General features: G+C 44.5%; 1 protein-coding gene across 2 annotated transcripts; it reads left to right on the forward strand.

The window, feature by feature from the left end:
• Positions 1-256: 256 nt before the first annotated feature.
• LOC144767271 (uncharacterized) lies at positions 257-9,705 on the forward strand. Of its 2 annotated transcripts, XM_078650789.1 has the most exons (3): positions 257-1,535; positions 8,709-9,163; positions 9,248-9,705. In XM_078650789.1, the coding sequence occupies exons 1-3, from the start codon at positions 257-259 to the stop codon at positions 9,563-9,565; spliced, it is 2,052 nt and encodes a 683-aa protein (XP_078506915.1). In that variant the 3' UTR covers positions 9,566-9,705. The 2 variants fall into 2 exon arrangements, with proteins under 2 accessions (XP_078506915.1, XP_078506913.1); XM_078650787.1 differs by having other exon boundaries at positions 8,709-9,705.
• The last annotated feature ends 11,359 nt before the right edge of the window (positions 9,706-21,064 follow it).

The following is a 21,064-nucleotide window of genomic DNA, read 5'->3' on the forward strand; positions in this document are numbered from 1 at the left end:
AGATGTGTAGCAGGGTAACTCCTGATGTCCTCGAGGACAGGCTTGACCTTGAGCATGGTAGATTCTCTCCAGCTCTTGAGACAATTTAGTTCTTTCGAGCCATTAGCTGGACTGAATAATTTTTACTTAAAGCTTAACCAACGTGTGATGAGACAGGAAGGAGTATTTTGACCTAATTGTCCTGTGATAATGTGTTGTCTTTTCTATTTTCTTCCCCTTCACAGACACTTGAGGACGTGAACATCGGAATTCCAGAATGGAGAAAAGGCGGGTTCCAAGACAAAAAGGAGAAGTGCAGTGTTCACCTGAACCAGTAAGAGTTGCACTCCCTTCTTCTCCTATCCATAATGTGCCTTCTTCAAGATCCCAAACTGATGCTCAGAGGGACTGTGAGATGGAACCGCTATCGGGGAACGCACCTAACATGATCCTTTTATCTATGCTGGAGCAGTTAGAAGCCAAACTGGACAAATTGCAGAATACCCTAGAGGACGTGCCGTCAAGAGTCGCTGGGCTTATGGAGCAAATCTGGATAGCAAAGGGTCTAGATCACCTTGTAAATGGGGGTTTGTCTTTGGAGATGGCCGGTCCCGTGGTGGTTAGAGATTGTCCTCTCAGCAGGTCCCCTCCGATCAATCTTTCAGTCAGGGCCAAGGAGGTGAACCCATGCCTTCAATCAACATCTTCACCTGGTCGTGATCCACAGCCGAATCAGTGTCTTCAACCTACGTCTCCTCATGGGCATGAACCACAGCAGAGCCAGTGCCCCCAACCTCTGTCTCCGGTTTCCCCTGGACCACGGCAGGACGGTACTGTCTCCAGGTACCCTCCTCCAGATGTTCAAGTCATCTCAGGTGAGCCAAGCCTTCGTCTTCCACCAGTGTTTGATGATGGGCAGGAACCACAGCAGGACCAGTGCATACAGCTAGTTTTCCCAGTTGAACAGGAACAAGAGGAGCACGTGAAGAAGGAACCATTGTATGCAGATAGTTGGGGCCCACAACAGAACGTCTGCCTGCAGCCACTGTTTCATGAGGGACTTGAGCCACAGCGAAACCACTGCAGCCAAACAGTGCTATCAGATGGGGAGGGAACAAGTGAACTCCTAAAGCAAGAGTTGTTGTGGTTTGAGGGTGAGGATCAACGGCACAACATCTGCAGACAACCAGCATTTCAAGAAGACCAGAGTCTGCAGCTCAACACATGTCTGCAGGTGCTCTCTGATGCACATGAACCACATCAGAACTTAAAGACCGAACCAATGCACCTTGAGGCAGTCAGTCCAGATCGCGGCTATAAGCTAGAACCACTGAGTCCTGAGGACTACGATCAGAACTACAAGCAAGAACCACTGGGCCCTGAGAACCGAGATGAGAACTCTGACCTACAACCAACATGTGCTGATGCACAGGGCCCATCTGGATCCTCATCCTTCCTGCCACAGAATGCTGCTGATACTGATGGAGCTATCGCTAGAGACCCACTGGAGAGAGGAAATACAGACGCAGATGGATTGCTGCCCAAAGCCATCCCAGGTATTTGGTTTGTACTGAATGAACATGCAGAATGTCGAGTAACTTGTACAGTTCTGAGGGAATGTAGCATAAAAGATTTCCAAAGTTGATGTTTCCATATTTTTAGTAAGACCTGCAGGGGGCATAATCTGAGTTTTATGGAGTGGCATCTTTGTGGGGGCCTTGAGTACACCAGAAGCGGTCATGTACCTAGTATCTCCTTTATTTTCGCAAAGGAGTTTCTCCTTCCCGTTATGTGATAGGCTAAGAATTGGGACTCTGCACATGAAAAATGAACTGAATTCTGATATGTGCATGAGACGCCCCATTCCGGGCTCAGGAATTATGTGGCAGAATCTGTGATTTCAATCCAAGCACCGCAATACTCCTCGTCCCCTGAGTGTGAGATGAAAGTGAGGTGTTATTCACAGAGTGTAATATTGCCCTTTTTTTTTGCTAGTGCAAACTAAAGCACTGATGGGGCTGGGTCTTTGTGATGTTCGAGTGCACAGAATATAAGAGGATTTCTGGGTCAGTCAGGGTCTGACGCTTAGAAGGGAAGGAAGGCAGTGTGAAGAGGACAAGTGATCTGTAATTCAGGTCTGTAGTGGTTGAATGGGTAGGGTAAGACCCGCTTCACCCAGAGCCTTCGATAAGAAGTGGTCTTTTTTCTGAAGTGTGTAGGTACTTGCAAATAGAACTGGGGGGCCTGCAGGTCAGAGAGGGCCGGTTGTATTATAACATACTACATCATGTAGAACAACGTACAAGGTCAAGGGAGTTTCAAGATTAAGTGTGGTCTGTAGGGTTAGGTGCACAGTACAAGGTGTTCTGAATATCAAGCTGGGTTAGTTGTATTACCGTATACAGGATTGGGAGATATATTTTCTTATGTTTATTTTATCTAATATGGGCTCCATTATAAGGCCTCAGCTGTGTCTCCATAATGTTTCCTATTACATTTCCTTCACTTTTTCCTCCCTTTAAGTCAGCAATATCCGCGATTAAAGAAACTCTGGTGAAGGGTGGGTGAAGTAAATGGTGATTGCTCTGAGTTATGTGGAATTACTGTGGAGATTTGGCATCTGATTCCCTCAGTAATTCCAGAGTACTATGATTGCATAATATTATTGGTTCTGTGATCATGTTTGTGCGAATAATAGCTTTACAATATCACATGTTTCTTTTGAAGCCCAATTTATCTTTATTCCTTCTTTATTTAGCTATTGTGTCTCAGCCCCTCTTTAGACATTTCAGTGCACATTACAAGGACCAAATCATGCAAATGTCCGTCTCTCTGCACAAAATGGTGCAGTGCAGTGTGTTGCGATAAGCTGAAAGCATAGCCCTTGCAGCATCTTCCACTTTGAAAAGGGCCATGAAAAAACCCTGATTGACCAATCTGTTCATCCTCTCTGCTTGGCCATTACTCTGTGGGTGATGACGACTAGCACATTTATCTTAATACCAGTTCCATCAAAATACTGCTTCATTTCGAACAAGACAAACTGTACACCATTATCCGATACCAATTCACACAGAAAACCCTCACTTCCATGTACAAACCATACTTTCAACCAATTTGACATGTACTCCACAAGCACAATGGCAAATTTCTGATGCACAGCAAGCATCTGAACCAGACCTAAAAAATCTTTACATTCATTGGCCTGCACTCTGTCAGGAAAACCCACTTCTGTCATAAGCAGAACACTGTATATCATCCTTTTATCATTTTACAAACAGCTGGTAACTCTCTAATGGATTTTACCACATCCCTGTCCATGGCAGGCGACCAGTATTGCATTGTCAGTCGTTTGTTGTTGGATATCACACCTAAATGTCCTTCATGGCTCTCCTCTGACAGTATGAACTTGGCCATCGGTCTGCAGTTCACACAACAAATCGCTTTTCTTTTGGCTATTCTTTCCTCATGAAATGAATCACTTTCAATAAAATAGAATCTTCATCCAATGTCTTTTGCCCACAAACACGCACACACACACTCTTTACCCGGCCAACAAATACTTGCTGCAATACATTCCACATCTTCGCAGTCATTCTCTTTTTTCTCATGTTCCACATCTTCCTGCCCTCAGGGCAGTCAAGGCAAGCAATCAGTATTTTTGACCCTCTCGCCTGCAGTGTGTTCATTCTCAAAATGATGTTTCAAACTTAACCTCACCAACCTGGCAGTAGCCTGCTGGTGTACACATTATTACCATTCAAAAGAGGTTGATCATCAGTTCATATTCTGAACTTGGTCCCACATAAGGATGACTTAGCCAGGTCATTTATAGATTTATTTCTGATCTAATGAGTGAATTTTCGGTTGAGATCAGTTTTTGTCTGTCTCTGTATATATCTTTTAGACATTTCCCTACTTCCGTCCCACAGCAGGGAAAGGTCATCTGTATCCCCGATCCAAATCAGCGTATGGTTTGTCATGTTTTCATTTCGTGATGTCCAGACCACCCGTAATGTGCCCGGGTTAGGCCCGTTTAGCGAAGTGGCTCATTTCATATATTGTCCAATGTTTTACAGGATCATTTCTGCTGTGACCTTTTGCACATATTTGCATGCACGACAATGTTGGATTTGTTTCTCTGAAACTACTTTGTTTACACATCTAGCTTCGTACAACATTATCACGATGCCTCGAACACCATGTACAAGGCCTCTTGACGCACTATGTACAAATGTCATCTCTATCTTCATTCACGGAGTGACAGGGCTATCTACATATCTATAACATTGTCTAATCTATACGTACATCACAAGATGCTTTCTATTATAAATAATGAGCATCCCATTAGATTAGTAGAGGTGGCGCTACAGCTGACACCCAGGGTCCGTGCAGGCTGAGACTTCACTATGCAGCGGACTGGCATCTCGGTGGGGGGTGTTCAGTTTGTAACCAATTTGTGGCCTGCATTCTCTCCTGTCATGTCCCTTAGTGGGGATTCTTGGCTGCACACCCACACACACTCTAGGTACACGCAGAGTAGGGAGTGCGTAGTAGGAGTACGCCGTGGCTAGGGCGACTGCCTCCGGAATCTGGGGATCACGGTTCGATCCCAGGGACCAGCGGCAGATTAGCCCAGCACCATGTGACTCTGGACAATAGCTTGCTTAATCTTCCCGACAGCCCCCAGCGCCTAGAGACCCTTACGGGTGATTGTGCGCTTTACAAATGTGGATTATATTATTTTGCTGCCTTGCTCATATGCCTGCATATATACACGGTTTTAGCACCATGGTAGAACTATATCTACTATTTACGTGCTTGTAATCACTTTCAGCTGCTTCGGTCTACAGATTTCTGCAGCTTATGTATTCTATACAAGAATAACGTTGGTTCAATAAATAATTGAAAACGTCCCACTGTGTATTCTCTGTATATTTCTCTGAGAGCAAGTAAGCTTGAGTGACTGAGCAAAAGGTTCTGTTCTGTTTCCAAGATCCCTGAGGGGTCAGGGCTCTCACGTTCAGTGGTTGCCAGAAACCATTTGCTTCCTGGTAAGGTTAGGGAGTCTTATGGTGGCACTGTGAGCTAGCTGGTCTCTAGGCCAACTCATCCTGCGGAGGTGCCCGGAACCAGTCTAGGCACCTCATCCAAAGTTTATGTTGTCCAACAAACGCGCAGGTCCTACGGATTAGTGGGAACTACACCACACACCTGTTCCTTCCACCAGACCACAAATACATTTGCAGAGCTGGGAGAGCAGGTGCCCATTGCTGTTCCTGAGATTTGTCTGTAATATCTATCTTTAAATGTGAAAATATTGTTATTTTGTCAAAAGTCATGGTCCTAAGCATCCATGTATAGTCATATGGAGATATTGGTCTATTGCAAAAAGCGTGTTCTTATGCTCTTAGACCTTGCGTATGTTGTATGCATAATTAGCAAGATCACATCCTGGGTAATTGTCAAATATGATTGTCTCCTGTGTATATCTTTTGTAGAAAATTCTCTCTATCTATACAATGTGATGGGAGGCTCTCCACAAGAATCAGCAATAAATGGTTTTAGTTTATTGCTGTGCTTTTCAGTGAGCTATTGTTGGAGGGCACTATACGCCCCCCTTGTTCTTGCATACATTTGTTACAAGGTAAAAGCATGGTAGAGTAGAGGGTAGTGTTTTACACAAATGAAAATGTTGCCATTCCCATTTCACAACAATCCGTATTTAATAATTATTGAAAAGCCTTTTGTTCATAATTGGAAACAATCATTAAAACCACATTCTTGCCCCTTATCGGATGACATTGGTACTTATGTCGTCATTACGTAATGTCTTAATGGCCTCCTTTTGTCCATTACTCAAGTCGGATCTGATTCTTCCCTTCTTGCCTTGACTGGTGAACAATTTATTTGAACAAGTCTTTGGCGACCAAGTCACTAAAGACATCCAGATTATCATGAGGCAAGGAGGAGTTATATGTAGCTTGCTTTTTGAAGCGAGTTAGGCTTCCCTGATCTATCTGGGCCTCCTTTCCAAGCAACGCTTCCCGCTCTTTCGTTGCACATATATTTCCATTATCCAGACCAGCCAATGTCATGGAGTATCAGTGTCTCTTGAACACAAGTCATGTTTTCTGAATTGGGCTTCCCTATTCTCATGTTCATTGGCTTGGGTCTGATTTTATGTTAATATCTTAGAAACGGAAATATGTCAATTCTACATGAACTGTAATCTAAGTCCCTACTGGGGCAGAAGTATAAGCCACGGTTCTGGATATTTAGTTCATCCACTGTCAGTTAATGTTGGGATGATTTAATAATCATATCCCGCCTTGTTCTATCACCTTTCTCTTCCTATGGGGTGAGTTATCTTTTTGTCTTCCATTTGCTCTTGCCTGTCTTTCTCTTCCTCTGTTTGTGCCTCTTGCTTTTGTTTTTCCTTTTTTATGATATTCCATTGTCCGTCCTTGTCTGACAAGTTGGTTTCTTCCTAGGTAGTTGCTAGCAGAGTCGTCTGAGTCACCTTCTGATCTTGATTCTTCTGTCAGAAGTTGATGTCGTCTTTGTGTCAATCAAATTTTGACTGCTCTCCTTACTTATTCGTATCATCTTACTAAGTTTAAGACTCTTCCAGGACAGTAGTCTTGCTTTTCCCTTTAAAATTTCCTCTTTTGTAGCCTTTACCTCTTTCTTATCACTTGTTCATCATTCTCATTGTCCTTAAGTTCAGCTCTTATTTTCAAGTGCAACAAATGTGAGGTTGGAGAACTCCATCGGACTGCAGACTTAGAACTGTAACAAAAAAAACAAGTTAGCAGGCCTTTTCCATCTATGAACTCATGATCTGGAACAACATCCCTGCATCCATCAAGACCGCCCAACATTGCTCCCGTTTAGGAAAGAGTTGAGGACTTCCTTCTTTAAAAATAATTTATGCTCATCTTTGGCCCTAGCTTTAGGTTAGGTTTGCAGTATAGAAATAACATATACATACATACATAGAGAAGCTGGCCTAGCCTACACTAACGTTTGAATACTTTTGAAAAAACTCCTGTGAAAATGTTCATGGGAGAGTTGAGAATAGTTATCCCATCAGAGCACCCCTGGCATCCAGTTAAGATTTTAATGTTGTCTTATCAAGAGTAAAAAGGCCACCTTTTAAGCCACTACGTCACTGCAAACCTTAATGTGGACAGTTGTCTACCTAGTAGCAGTCACTTCCTCAACCAGTTAGCAAAATACATGCCCCATAAGTAGATGAACAGTTCCTGCAAGTTTACAAAGACAAAGTTAAATATGCATCCAGTGTTAAACATGCACTCATGCTCTGCATTATCAGAATTGAAAATGTATGAAAAAAAGACTGTTTTTTGCACCGGCACAGTTTAGCATATGGTTGTCTACACAAGCAGAGACTAGGGGTGGGCGGAATTTGCGTAGTCGTGTTACGCAAAGCTGTGCGAAAAAAGTCTCAGTGAGCGCGCAGAATTCTGCGAACACGCGGAATGGCTTCTTCCGCTCATTCACAATGCTTTTTCCCTGTTCCCGAATGCTGTTTCCATGCTCGGGGGGAGAATATCTTCCAAACACACATTTTGAAAGTGTGAGCAAGTAAACAATTCTGCGAAGCCGCGGATCTCGGAAGTTTTGGCAATTCCACTTTCTCCGAGGAATGCGAAATTACCCAAATTCCACAAATGCCGCAAGTGGAACTGAATTTACCCACCAGGCCTAGCGGAGACTCCACATAGAAATACTACAGTCTGAGTCCACGTGTGATAAAAATGCAACCATGGCTTTTCTACCCAACATACCTCTAGTAGATATTTGTAAAGTAGAAACATGTGGTTCTGTGCATCCTTCTCAAGGTGCTGGGAGGTGGACGGAGCAGCTCCGGGTCAGTCGAAAAGCCAGGTCTTGAGGTCCTTCCTGAACATGTGGAGGATCGGGGAGCGTCTGATGTAGACCGAGAGCTTGTTCCGGGATTTAGCTGCGATGTAGGAGAAGGCTCTCCCGCCGGTTCTGTTTCTGTGGATGCAGGGACCTCTGCCAGGGTGAGGTCTGTGGAGCAGAGGTTCCTCTTGGGTACGTGGACATCATACTCGGTCATTGAGGTATGTAGGTCCAATGTTGTTCAGGTGTTTCTAGGTGTGGGTGAGGAGTTTGAAGGTGATCCTCTTCTTGACGGGGAGCAAGTGGAGGCTTCATAGGTGTTGGGTCATATGTTTGTGGCGTGGTGTCCCTAGAATGAGACTGGCCGCGGCATTATGGACCTTACCGATTCTTTTAAGTTATGGCACAACCTGTGATGTGCCACAGCTTGCTGCAAATGGAAAATGTTACTCTCTTGCAAATACTGTCAGCTTGTCATGTTGCAGGCTCACATGCATCACCCACTTGCTGTATGGTTGGAAAGTATATAGGTTGCTCAGATTAAGCAGTTTATTGTTTTGATTTTACAATGTAAGCAGTTGTACTCCGATGGAGAAAACAACACAATGATTTTAATTGGAGTCTGCGCGCTGATGCATTATGCCTTTCTGGTATGGGATTACGAGCGTTCACTACATGTGAACGGTAGACCTACACGCAGCAAATGATTGTTTACAGGTAGTAACATTTTCCTTCCTTCCTGGATATTACTGTCCACCTTTCTCATATTATAACCTTGCATTTCTTTCAAGAAATATTTCCCATGTATAATTCTCAGTGTTCATTTCATTCTGCAGCACAGCAGTCGCAGACAGAAAGTATGAATGGGAAAGAGAAACGTAAAGCTTCTGGAGGACGGAAGAATTTTGCTTATAAAATGACTGAAAGAAAACACCAAGGAATACAGAAGAGGGAGAATTTTAACAATAAAACACCACTTGCAAGGCAGAAAAGAATACGCAACGGCCTAAGAGCTTATGCCTGTGTTGAGTGTAAGAAGACATTTACTGGAAAGACGCGTCTTTTACTGCACGAGCAAACACACACAGATCGGTATCCCTACACTGAGCATGAAATGAGGTTTGCTGATAAGGCAACACATGAAAAAACTCACAAAGGAGAGCGGCCCTTTCACTGCAATATCCGTGAGAAAAGTTTTACTCAGAAGGGAAATCTTCTACAACATCAAAGCGTACACACAGGAGAGAAGCCTTATCACTGCACTGTGTGTTCCAAACCCTTTTCTCAGAAGGTGACCCTTGTACGGCATCAAAGAACTCACACAGGAGAGAGGCCTTATCACTGCACAGTGTGTTCCAAGTGCTTTGCTCATCAGACAAACCTTGTACTACATCAAAGAACTCACACAGGAGAGAGGCCTTTTCCCTGCACTGTGTGTTCCAAAAGGTTTTCTCGGAAGGCGTACCTTGTACAGCATCAAAGCGTACACACAGGAGAGAGGCCTTATCACTGCAACGTGTGTTCCAAGGGCTTTACTCTTAAGACAGCCCTTGTACGCCATCAAAGCATACACACAGGAGAGAGGCCTTATCACTGCACTGTGTGTGAGAAGAGGTTTTCTCGGAAGGAGACCCTTGTACGGCATCAAAGCATACACACAGGACAGATGCTTCATCAAGAGCAAGAGCTTTAATCTTAAGGCACGCCTGGTACGCCATCAAAGAACACACAGGCAAGGGCCATGACGCTGTACAGGATATGGAAACTGCTGTAAACAAAAGGTGGTGCTCAGCAGCATCAAATAACACATACAAGTAGGAAGCCTTCTCAAAGCACTGCACAAAAACCTTCATTTAAAAAAAGAAATGTGATCTTTTACATCATCTAAGAATCTACAGCTGAAGTTAGACCTCCTATGACATCTAACGATCCTTCCGGGGCGAGATCCTCCTTGTCCTCTGAATGTCAGAAAAGTTTTGAGTTAAAGGACAAACTCTAACGTTCGCAGCGTCTCCAAACAGAATGTAGCTTCTTTAACGTCATTAACGTCCCTTCACCAAGCCACGAACTTCACAGAGGCTGCTTCACTGCGAATTAAACCTGTCAGACTCTCATGAAATGTGTGCAGTGTTGAGGACATGTTACCAAGTGTGGATCATAAACTATCCTGATAGACATAACTTCTGGGATTCAACAAAAAATTATTGAAAGACCTGAGCACATGGGAAAAAGAAACTAGGAGAAGAAATAGGAATCAAAAACCACTTGAGGACAAAAAATGTAAACTCCTTTCATCACTAAAGCAGGAACTTCTACTCCCTGTCAGTATCTTCAGACCGGCTGTGTAAATATTCTGTACAACCCATCCAGCCTGAGAGATCAAAAGAGGATTCATGGCTGTCCAGATTCTAACAACTTACAAAGGTGGCACCAACCATATCATTCTGCAGTTTCAACTGCCGAGACCGGTACACAATTCATAATGTTTTGAGATGGTTTATTCTGGTGAGAATTATTTTTTTTTTAATCAATTTTATTATCATTTTGAAAAACAAACAAAAAGACAGCATACATCTTACACAGTAAAGCCAATTCCATCTCCAACAGACAGTAAAAAACCCAAATGTGTGGGTAGGAGTATTTATGCAAGCCACCCAAGCTGGAAAGCAGCACCCCGTTACATGGTACTGCCAAAACTGGCAATTTAAAACAGTAGGTTCAGCCATTTGCCTCAAACTCTAAGAAACCTCGCGGGACAAACATGTGTCTCAAAGACGGGTTCCTCCTGGGCCGCGCAGCAATCCACTCCCTGGTGCCACTTTCGCAGGGTAGGGGGGTTGGGCTGGGCCCAGGCCACTGCAATATCTCGTTTAGCCACAGCGACCGCCGTTCCCAGAAAATGTTTGTCCTCTCTTGAGCCGTCCAAACCATCAAATACACCCAGGAGAAGACGTAAGGGATTGTGGGGAACCTGCCGACCCAAGGTCTGTGTGAGCTCAGATTCCACCTCGGACCAGAATGGGTCAAGGCCTGGGCAAAGCAAACAATATGATAGAAGTCGGCCGGAGTTTGACAGCTATTCTGGTGAGAATTAAATACCCAAAAACGAACTTTCACATGCAATACAAAACAAAGCAGATTGTCAGATAAAGACACTGTAAGGAGTATTTCATCTCATTCTGTGATGTGTTTTGTGAGGTCAGTTGTGTCCTGTTCTAGTGTGAGGGGTGAGATTGACATCTAGACAAAGGACACTGTCGCAGTGAGCTGTTTGCCAAGAATGTCTTATTTTACGCAATAAATCTTTGCTAATAAACCAATCTGCCTGCCTGTTCCATGTGGTGATGAGACGGGAGATACTTCAAACTCATCAGTAAGTTCAGAGTGTCTGTTTTCTATCTTGGTGATTACTCTGTCCCGGAAGAGGGTGGGGAGGAACGTACGTGCCCCTGCAGCCCTTCCACCACCAGCCCCTCAGATGGGAGGCATTCCAGTGTGTAGTTCGCTCCTTCACTGTGTTTATTAGAGTAGTGCAAGCGTTACAAGTACAATTTGCACTGTTGATGTTTCCAAAGACAACTTTTGACGTTTAATAGTGTAATTGCTTTGGGAACACCTTTGACCCTTGAACCTTTTCCTTCACTGAGCGTAATGATTGGTTTAAAATAGTCTTGTGACTCTGGACTCTGTGTCTTTTGTGAGCGCACAAGGCTTGCCTCCAAACCATTATATCGAAGCAACAGCACTAGTGTATGGAGTCGTGAAGCATCCTGGGGAACGCTGTGTGTCCCCCACAAGATCCACCCATGGTCATCAGTGACCATGAAGCAAGGGACAGACAGATGCCTGTTGCGAGGCTTTGTGCGAGGCTCCTCTGGGGTCACTCAGACACCCGTTCCCAGGTCTCCACCCACATTTGGCCATGTGCTGGAGCTGGTAGCAAGCCCTGGATCTGCAGTGACGTGTGTGTCTCCAGGAATGTACTAAGTGGTAATGGTGGCATGTATGTGTGTGCAATGATGAGACGCCCTGGGTGCTAAGTGAATGTTGAGACTAGGAATTGGGGGCCTCAGCTGAAGCTGTGATACTGGTTTATTGTCAAGAGCAAGCCAGCGGGTCACAAGATTGTTACAGCTGCGTTGGCACATTTACGACATATCAGCCAGACATAAAACTTTATTCTGCTTACATAGGCCATAAAAGTACTAGGTACAAGCATCTGAGACTCAACATTCATGTAATAAAACATAGTGATATTTTTGCACCACATATTTGTCCCGCACAGTAAAATCAGTGTGAACGGCACCACGCACACTGCAAGAGGGTGCTGCTTCTTTCCGCTGCTTGAATAGAAGTTCTACTAGAGCGGCAGCTTCCTCAACGCGAATGGAAAGTTTATCAAAATGAGTGCTAGTGCCCATCCCCGAGCACCTGCTTTGAGAAATCTGGCTTGGAGATGGTCTAGTGCTGGATTTTCCTTGCTCACGCTCGCCAATTCACATTGGTGAGCGCGAGCAAGGAAAAGTTTTTAATTCCTCCAAGTAGTCCGCGGAGTGCGGAATCTCCCCAAAGTCAACGAACAGCACGGAGTTCACCGCCCAGGCCTAATGTGTATGTATCTGTATATAAGTGTTGAGAGAATATTTTTTTGACCTGTCATGTCAAGAATGTAAATTTTTAGTAAGCACATATAGGTGAGAATAATGCTTCTTTTTCTATTGCTGAGTTTGCACAGCAACCAATGAACAGTAAACTTAACAAGCATTTGCAATGCATCGGTCTTGCCTTTGGGACCTCATATGTATTTAGCTATGCAGCACATTAGCCTGGGTGCTGAAACAGCTACTGTTCTTTAACATGGAGCGAAAGTAAGCACCAAACTGCGTGACACGCCAGGTATGGGAACAAATGGAGAAAAAAAGGGCCTTTCAAATGGAAATGGTATAGTCCAAAGCTCTGTTTTTAATATAAAATCAGGGCCTTTGGTGGTCATATCACTGAAAATACAAGATTTGAAAAAAATATTATTGTCTACGGGTGCTTGTGGAAGACAATTTCTATGGACTGGAATCTAGAGAATCCTAAAGTGATTCTGGTATTTAACTGACTTCTGCTTGTCATTTTCTTTCAAAAAAGTTAAATAGAGGCAGTTGCCAGAAATATTAAAAACAGAAAGTCCCTCAGCAGAAAGCAATTTTTCTATTTTATTGACCTCTACTGGTCCATTTTTATTAAGACAGTTAAATAGAGGCAGTTGAACAGAAAAAAACGGAAGCAGACAAGTCCTAGGGGTGATCTCCAGAACCCACAAAGTACATATATGTATCCACTAATATATAAGTATATACTAAAGTATATACAAGAGATCTTGCATGGTCCACCTAAAAATGACTAGTTGTCGGATGCTTGAACGGAATCAAGCATCCGAGGACCGGACCGGTTTCGAGGTAACACCTCTCATCAGCCCGGCTAGCTTGACTCCAGTGGTGTGGAGTGCCTGGGACCCACGTCTGAGCATCCCCAGCGCACTTATGGCGAATTTGCAAACAAAACAGGTGATGGGCCGAATGTGGATCAATGTCACACATTCACCAAGATCTGGGCCCAAATCCATCGTTTTTTTGCACTGCACACCACCCTGGGTTAGACAATGGCGATATGCAAATCAGCTCTGACCCTGTGCCCCATGGGAACAGTCCAGTCCGAACTACAAAAGCCATGTCCTTCCCAGAACGGAATCAAGCATCCGAGGACCGGACCGGTTTCGAGGTAACACCTCTCATCAGCCCGGCTAGCTTGACTCCAGTGGTGTGGAGTGCCTGGGACCCACGTCTGAGCATCCCCAGCGCACTTATGGCGAATTTGCAAACAAAACAGGTGATGGACCGAATGTGGATCAATGTCACACATTCACCCCAGTCCAAAGATCTGGGCCCAAATCCATCGTTTTTTTGCACTCCACACCACCCTGGGTTAGACAATGGCGATATGCAAATCAGCTCTGACCCTGTGCCCCATGGGAACAGTCCAGTCCGAACTACATAAGCCATGTCCTTCCCAGAACGGAATCAAGCATCCGAGGACCGGACCGGTTTCGAGATAACACCTCTCATCAGCCCGGCTAGCTTGACCTATGTGGCATAAAGCCTGCCTGGTCCGGGTAGACCAGATCTGTCACATACGGGAGTAGCCGGTTCGCCAATGCCTTAGCCAGTATTTTAGCCTCTATGTTGAGCAGAGATATTGGGTGATAAGAGTCATGCCTATCAGGGGGTCTGCCCGGCTTCTGAAAGACCACAATCTCGGCATGACGCCAGTCAGGTGGCAACCTACCCCGCGTCCGCGCCGCCTCCAGTGCACTCCGGTAATGGGACCCCAGTAGGAGCTGAAATTTCTTATAGAATTCACTCGGGAAGCCACTTGGCCCCGGTGCCTTCCCCGTGTTGAGCTGTCCCAGTGCGTCTCCTAGTTCTTCCGCTGTAAGGGGGGCGTCGAGTGCCGTCCTAAACTGAAGGTTTTTTAAATCAGTTTTTTGTGTGGCATCAGGGTACATGTGTTAATGTACTTATGTGGAAGTTTTTTATTGTTTTATAGGTAAGTGTTAAAAACGCATGCTGAAAATAAAGCTGTGTTGTGGTGGCGCAGGGGAGAGACAAACATGTTGTGTACCCCTTGTAAAGCCAGACTCTCATAAATATAACGAAACGTAACAGTGTGAAGCATGTAACTAACCAACAAAATGCACCTAGACATTTTATATCACATGAGGGAAACTAATGGCTATTTGCAAAATTAATATATTAATAATTGTAAACGAGTCATACTAATATAGAGTTACAATAATATACATTTAATTGAATAAGCATGTGTAGTTATGCTTTAAATAGTGTATTTATATGTCGTGGCAAGGGAAAATGCACTTGCTAAGTAAAATGACGCTATCTGTGACGCTTATGCTAGGTAACAACTAACTGGGAACATTAGAATGGTGGGAGGTAAACAGAAGGGCTATAATTCTGCATTAGTTCTCATTGAGGCCTAGGCGGCCTGTCTGTGGAAAAATTATTGATATTTGAAGCGTTGACATCAGTTTGAAAGAAAAGGCCTCCATGCATGCCCGTTCTGAAATCAGAAGTAAATAGAATGGCCTGTACCTGAAGCGAGGTATGTCAAGGTCAGTTGGGCCTAGGGCACGGAAGTGTGCCAAAGGATGCCTGCATCTAAAACCGGGAGAAAGGAACAGATGGAGAAAAATATCAAATTGTGTAACAAAAAGGAGAATGACAAGCATAAATCGGAGATGAATGCCATGAGAACGTTTTAAGATGACTTTGCTGGTTTAAGCGAGGATTGAATGAGGTGATCATCACCACCCGTCTAATGGACCAATCAAAATGAACTGTGGACCCTAAAAGGCTCAATTTTAAGTTAGTTAGTTAGAGAAAAAGGGTATAAAAGAGCTTGTTCGAGAGAGTGAAAAAAAAGGAGCTTGCACCACTGATTTGATTTTGCACCACGACATGCTGTCGGTTTGGACAATTATATGGTGCTAGCGACTTTGAAATATTTTTGGACTTGAACTTTTGATGAAGCAGAGAAGAGGATTGAATGCAGAATTTTATTTGTGCAAGGGAGGCATTGAGGAGAATAGAGAGACAGTTTGGGAACCTGCGTGAATCTGTTATTTTCATATAACAGAGGGTAATATCTTTTCTAAATTTCATTTTTCTTTAACCCCTTCCACGCTGATGACGAGCTGGGCTCGTCATGGCGTAGCCTCCTCGCACGCTGATGACGAGCCCAGCTCGTCACGTAACATGCGATTTTAAACATCTCAGCGTGCGAGCGGAATTCCGCTAGCGCGCATGAGGTTAACATGTACTAAATAAATTGCTTAAACTTTGCTTGTCATAATAAACTTTAACAGTTCCTTTCTTAAATGAAGCAGGTAAAATTTAATTCAAACTTAAACTTGAGTCTGATTATGTTTTTTAATTTTAGATAAATGTCATAACAGAATAGAATAAGAAATGTTAAATGATTATAGGATTACTCTGATTGAGCTGGTCTAAATCGCCATGAACTGACTTCTACTAGCTTCGGAGTACTTTAATGTATATGTGTCCTATTTTCGAATTAGCACGATGAACAAAACTTTATAAATTTATATAATGTATAAAGTGTAGAATCTAGGTACCCCGCTAACCAGCAGCTCGCCTTCTTTTCACTGATTCGGGAGCAGTGTGATGTGTGTGTATGTGTGACTCGCAGTGGTATGGGCCCCATGAGTAGGAACAGTTGTTCCTGAGTTAAGTGACATGATTATAAAGGGATGTTGGGGAGCTCCGCTAGATCAGTTGCATGCTTTGAAGAATGAGATGGTGTATAGGGAAAGGTAGAGAGAGGTGGAGATTAGTCAGAGAAAGAGTGAAGAAATAGAAATGTTTAGATAGAGAGAAAGAGAGAGCTAGGGAGAGAGAGAAAAAGCGAGAGAAACCACGATATGTAAGGTGGGCTGGGAGAGGTCACCTGACAGAAGAGCTCTGGACTGCTAAGCTCGCTTATTTTGTGGTACTTGAGGGTATGTGGGAGGTACAGAAGTATATGTGGAGTCTGAGGCCTCAAATATGTCCCCTGGGTAGGGAGTGGTCACCCTGGCGATGAATTCTGGACTGCTAAGGATATGCACACTTGTGGGTGTTTGAGGGGAGGATGAGGGGAGAACGGTTGGGCTGAGGGAGGATACTTGCTGGTCCAGTTAAATTATAAGGAACAAAAGCAGACCAATGTGCACCCAGCTTGATCAAATCTAAATTACTGCTTGATATAACAAAGCAGGCTGGTAACCAGACACACTATTTGAATAATGCCTCTTGTCCCAGCAGGTCTGTCTCCATTGTGTAGCTCCCTTCTATTATGTATCATGAGGTGTGAACATTCCATGGTAAAGTGTGTGTAACATATACAAGCATTGGCATAGCCATTAGGTTTCGCCTTTGGGTCCTTATAAGTGTTTAGCTAGAGTTCTTGACTTAGCCAACATTTTTAAGCTATGTTGTAGAGCAGTGATGCTGCAGGCAACTATGTCAGCCTGTTTTGAAATGAGAGAGAAAGAGTAAGGAGTTGTGTGTGTGTTGATAGCAAGATGAAAGTTGAAAGTAACCAACTAACCAGTGTAACTAATTCATGGGATTTGAAAGCTTCATTCGCTTCGCAGGGTGTTCTTGTTTTTTTTTTTTTTATAAGTCTTTTTATTAAACAGTCTCAACATTAGGGACAAATTCACAGAATTACTTGAGGGTTACAGTGGAATCAGGTTACATATAATACAGCAGCATGATGCATCGGATTTCACGGGGATGGGGGATCATCATCATTGACATCGCGGGGAGGGGTACATACATCGCCTGGGTATGTATTCCAGGGTGTCCAAATCTTGGACCATTTGCGGGGGCAACCCCGGGCCACATAGACTGTTTTCTCTCTTGGCATACACCAGTCAAGATCTCGCTCCCAAGCTATGACCGTGGGCGGGTGTGAGGCTTCCCAGAGCAGTACTATATTCCTCTTGGCAATCATACAGCCAAGCGTGACCCATTTCGTAGTGTAAGTGTTGAGGTCGGTAGGTTCCCAGATATTGAGGAGACACCTGGGCGCCTCCAGTCTGATTTCTACCCTCAACACTTCACTCATGACCGTGTAGATGCTGCGCCAGTATTCCTGAATTTTCTCACAATACCATAGTATATGTATGAATGTACCTAATTGTGTGCATCCCCTCCTACAAGAGCCGTCCATCAGTACACCCATGTGCACCGGTTGGGGACCAGTTATGTAAATTCTATGTAGGATCTTTAGTTGCACCAGTCTGAGTCGTGCTGGGATAGAGACCGTTTTAGGAGAGGAGACGGCTTCCTGCCAGGTTTCATCATCTAATTCTATTCCGTCCTCAGTCCACTTGTCTCACAGTTTCAATAGGGGGCTGTCGATATTGTTAATGAGTTTTCGATATGTCAGGGAAATGGCTTTGTCCTCTAGTGGGGAGGCGTCGGGTGGAGTCGAGTCAGCGGGAAGTGCCTGATTTGTAGGTATCCGCATACTGAGTTTGGAGAACGTCAAAAGGTTTCACACACCCCGCGTTCCAGAGGTCTTTGACATGGGAAATGCCTATTAAGTCCCACTTATCAAATCCTTTTGTATTTCCCATATATCCAAGTTTTTGTGAGTCCCACAGAGGTGTGGCAAGAGTCAGCTTGTTATGTCAGCCGAGTGATTTCGTAGCAGAGTGCCATATTTTAACGGTGAGGTCGGTGGGGCGGGTGAGTGGGTACTTATTTGGTGTTGAATAAGAAGCCCTTGAAAAGGTCCCGTTGGGTAAAAGCCAACAGTCCATAATGAACCCAGGGTTGTCAGGGCAGCCATATGTGCAATGATTGATAGCTGTTAGATGTGCAGCCCAATAGTATTTTTTAATATCAGGCAATCCAATTCCTCCATCATACCAGCAAAGTGGCAGCTTTTTCATAGCAATATGTGGTCTCCCTCCCCATAGGATGTCCCTCAGGAGCCCTTCGAGATTTTTAAAATACAAGTTTGGGACGAGGTCGGCTGAATTCTGCAACCCGTACAGAAAACGGGACAAAGACATCCTTTTAAATAATGCAGCTTTGCCCAATAGTGAGAGTGGGAGTGACTTCCTGTGTGGCATGTCGCGTTTTAGCTGCTCCATTGGGGGAAGTAGATTGCGGGCGTATCGAACTGATGGGTCTAGGGAAATAAATATGCCCGAGTACTTGAAGTCTTCTGAGACTACTGGCATCGGGCAATTACGGGGTAGAGGGGGAGAAGACCCCACAGGACATACAGAAGTGATTTTTGCCAATTTACTCGAAAACCAGAGTACCTTCCAAAAATATCTAATATATCAAAATTATATGCTATTAGGGATCTCTTAGGAGACGTGAGATAAAGGAGAATGTCATCCGCATATAGGTATATCCGGTCCTCTCAGTCCGCTGACGAACGCATGCCGCAGATCATTACGTCTTTAAGGATCCACGCTGCAAGTAGCCCGAGGGCCAGAGCGAACCGTAAGGGAGAAAGGGGGCATCCCTGACTGGTCCCTCGACTGAGTATAAAGGGCTCTGACTTCTTGTTATTCACAACTATCTGAGCCATCCAGCGCCAAAAATGTGGCCAAATTCCAGTTTGGAAAGTACTACAAAGAGATAAGGCCACTCCAGTGAGTCGAAAGCCATTGTGGCGTCTAGAGAGACTATTAGGGCAACCTCAGGTATAGTCAGTAATCTGCCCAAGACTCCATGCAGTCTGAGCAGGTTGAGAGCAGTGTTTCTTTTAGGCATGAACCCTGATTGATCTGGGTGGACTAAATCGCCTATCACCTTGATCAGTATAGTGGCAAGTACCTTAGCTAGAATTTTGGGTTCAACATTTAGCAGCGATATCGGTCGATATGAGGTGCACTCCGTTTTGGGTTTCCCTTCCTTGTGGATTTTGACTATAGTGGCAATCCTTTGGTCATATGGCAGCGAGCCCTGTTTAAGGCTGTCCTCGAACATGGATTTAAGATAGGGGGCCAATTTGTCTGGATCGAAGTTTGTAATGCTCAATTGGAATGCCGTTTGGACCCAAAGCTTTCCCCGAGCGCAACGTTCTTATTGCTGTTGCTATTTCATCAGCAGTTAGTGCACTATCCATGAATGCGTGTTCTGAGTCTGACAGCTTCAGGAGGGAGATGTCCTTAATAAGATCAGCAAAGTCTGTTTCAGGGTATGGTGCCACCAAGCTATATTCAGTTTGGAAGTGAGTAGCAAAGTGGTTAACTATGTCTTAAGGATCTGTCACTGGGGACCCGTCAGCACTTTTAATTTCTGGCACGAGCCTGCTGGCCTGCTCTCTCTTGTACAACCAGGCGAGCAATTTGCCAGCCTTGTCACCCCAGTCATATATCTGTCCCAGCCTATCCTGTCCCAGTAGTTTGGCACGGTGTCGGGCATGCAGGTATGACCTGGCTTATGAAGGACGCAGCACACTACTTTCACAGATTTCAATAAGTCTTTTAATGGGTAGTCACCAAACACGGCTTCCAAAATGAAAGATAATCCTTCGCTCAGGAGAAACAAAAGAGTATACAACAGCCACAGTCTCTTCTTGAAGGGATGCCTTTCCTACGATTAATCTTTACACAGGAGTATGACGTCCTCGTTGTAGGCGTGGAGGTTCCAGGGAGGGATGCCAGGGCACAGCAGGAGTTATTCCCAGCATGAAAAGAAAAGAAAAACAAAGGCCCATGATTACTGGCAATTCTGGGGAACCATCGGAGTATACGCTCGTTGTGGCCACGATTCCTTTGTAGCCACGTCAATGGGGCATGGTCCATATATAAGATAAAGGGTCTACCTTCCAAATAATACCTAAGCTTGTCAACTCCCCATCGAACCGCTAAACACTCCTTCTCGATGGTGGAATACGCCATTTCTCTGGGGAACAGCTTTCTACTGATGTAGAGGATGGGTTTTTCGATACCTTTGTTGTTCTCCTGTGAGAGAACAGCCCCGATCCCCACCCCAGAAGCGTCCGTTTGAAGAATAAAGGGTTTGTTAAAATCTGGTGACATCAATATCGGGGCGGAAGTGAGGAAGGTTTTCAATGTGTGGAACTCTACCGATTCCTTATCAGAGGGGGCTGGCAATTTGGAAGACGAATGGTTCTTCTTGAGGAGATCTGTAAGTGGACTGGCTATTTCTGCAAATTGGCCGATAAACCGTCTATAATAGCCCACTAAACCCAAAAACGCTCTCAGGTCTCTTTTGGTTTTGGGATAGGGTACATTCAGGATAGCTTTCACCTTTTCGGCTTGGGGTTCGATCAGACCATCACCTAAGAGGTACCGAGGTACTTCACCTTTCGAAATGCAACTCTTGATTTCTTTACGTTAATGTGAAAGACAGTATCCCGGAGACTAGCAAGGATCTTTTCAAGGTGTTCGAGGTGTTCCGCCCAGGTTTTACTAAAGACGACGATATCGTCTAAATAGGCGGAAGAGTATTTATGGTGCGTGGACAGTACCGTGTCCATGGCCCTCTGAAATGTCGCTGGGGCGCCATGTAAACCAAATGGGAGCACGGTAAAGTGGAAGTGCCCATGAGGAGTGGAGAAGGCAGTTTTCTCT

This window comes from Lissotriton helveticus, chromosome 1_1 (assembly GCF_964261635.1).
Source record: "Lissotriton helveticus chromosome 1_1, aLisHel1.1, whole genome shotgun sequence".
Taxonomy (NCBI): Eukaryota; Metazoa; Chordata; class Amphibia; order Caudata; family Salamandridae; genus Lissotriton; species Lissotriton helveticus.

Bases quoted from the DNA above. Each gene is read 5' to 3' on its own strand.
- LOC144767271 (XM_078650787.1), top strand. From the start codon at position 257: ATGGAGAAAAGGCGGGTTCCAAGACAAAAAGGAGAAGTGCAGTGTTCA. The intron at 1,536-8,708 runs GTATTTGGTTTG...TTCATTCTGCAG, and splicing joins GCTGCCCAAAGCCATCCCAG to CACAGCAGTCGCAGACAGAA.